This window comes from Ceratina calcarata, unplaced genomic scaffold (assembly GCF_001652005.2).
Source record: "Ceratina calcarata isolate Rehan_Ccalc_2016 unplaced genomic scaffold, ASM165200v1 scaffold4560, whole genome shotgun sequence".
NCBI lineage: Eukaryota > Metazoa > Arthropoda > Insecta > Hymenoptera > Apidae > Ceratina > Ceratina calcarata.
The window spans coordinates 1-1,394 of NW_017169587.1; the positions used below are offsets into that span (position 1 = coordinate 1).

Consider the following 1,394-nt stretch of genomic DNA (forward strand, 5'->3'; position numbering starts at 1 on the left):
GGAACCTGAAACATAGTACTAGCGTTGCAAAATTCAAAAGGTCACTTATATTATTAGCTGTAATTCGACACTTACCGCTGAACTAGGATAGATTCGATAAAACAAAACTGTTTCACATGGCGGACGTGAACCAGTTATAATTGTTGGTAAATCCAATGGTTTACCTTCGGGATATGCTATTGTTATATCAAGAATCCAATTGATTTGTGGTTTAGCTACCGCCATGTCTACAATAAAATTATTTCCTCGTGATAAATGCAATGTGCAACAGTATTGGTTGAATTGGAAATTTATACATGTAAGATCACGTACTTGGTCCATTGTTTGATTCTTGTTCGGATGTACTGTTCTCTTGTGACGGACCAATTGTATCAAATATAGTTTGCAATGCTCCCACTCTTGGTAATGTTACATTTTCAAGGATTGGCAAATTATTCTTCTTAGCATATTTCTGTGAGGTCTCTCGCCTCTTGCATAAAAAACCTCCTTCAGGAAAAAGTACCATCCATTTTCTGTTCAGTGGAATATATTTCTCTTTTATATGCTTTTCTAACTGCCTTAAACTTTCTTCTCGTTTCTTACGTCCCTGATGTATAAAAATATTAAATAAAATAGCTTCATATGTAATACGGTATTAATGAATTATCAAGTCTGTTTCAACTTACGGATACAATGAAGAAATCCTGATGTAAAACAGAAACTACACCGAAATTAGTAAATTTAAAAATCCTATCCATAATCCACATCAAATTGGGTAACACATTTGGTTTGGCATTAAATGTTGTCATTAATAGAGGAACATCACCTGTGCTTTGATGATTTGCCAAAACTAATGTTCTTTCACTAATAATTTGTTGTATGTCATCACCTTCTTCTATTACTACAATGAAATTATTTATTTTTTTTACCAACAATCGATCGCTGTGTACAGAGATAAATTATTATGTACAAATGTTTTACTTACGTTAAACATTATACTTACTATCATAGCCTGCAGACCAAGTCCACATTGATACCATTGCTAAAAGCCAATGGAAAAATAATCCTTCGATCCTCCAATACACTTGTGGTTGATAAACTTTTACAGGGAATAATAATGTCATCCATACTACATACGTAGGTATACAATAAACATTGTTCAATATCACAAAAGTGGTTCTAGCAATACATTTTACAAAAGTCAACACATTACTGATTACTCTGCAAAATTAAAATATAAAATTCTGATAATAATTATTTATACTTCTTTATTGAACTTTTGAGAGTTTACAAGTATTATTTGCACCCTTCATCGCAGTTTAGTCAGATTGCATGTTTATAGAATGTTCTGTTTTATTAATCTTTCGAATATTAAATATAATTTATATCCAACAAATACAAGAAATGTTCTTCAA

The 1,394-nt window shown here is 31.4% G+C and overlaps 1 protein-coding gene across 1 annotated transcript; it reads right to left on the minus strand.

Moving 5' to 3' along the window:
- Positions 1-14: 14 nt before the first annotated feature.
- On the minus strand, positions 15-1,358 carry LOC108627307 (acyl-CoA:lysophosphatidylglycerol acyltransferase 1-like). The gene is made up of 4 exons (XM_018028489.2): positions 983-1,358; positions 666-880; positions 313-586; positions 15-227 (listed from the first exon to the last, which is right to left on the minus strand). Exons 1-4 carry the CDS (start codon positions 1,101-1,103, stop codon positions 46-48), a joined length of 792 nt encoding a protein of 263 aa, XP_017883978.2. The 5' UTR covers positions 1,104-1,358; the 3' UTR covers positions 15-45.
- Between the last annotated feature and the right edge of the window lie 36 nt (positions 1,359-1,394).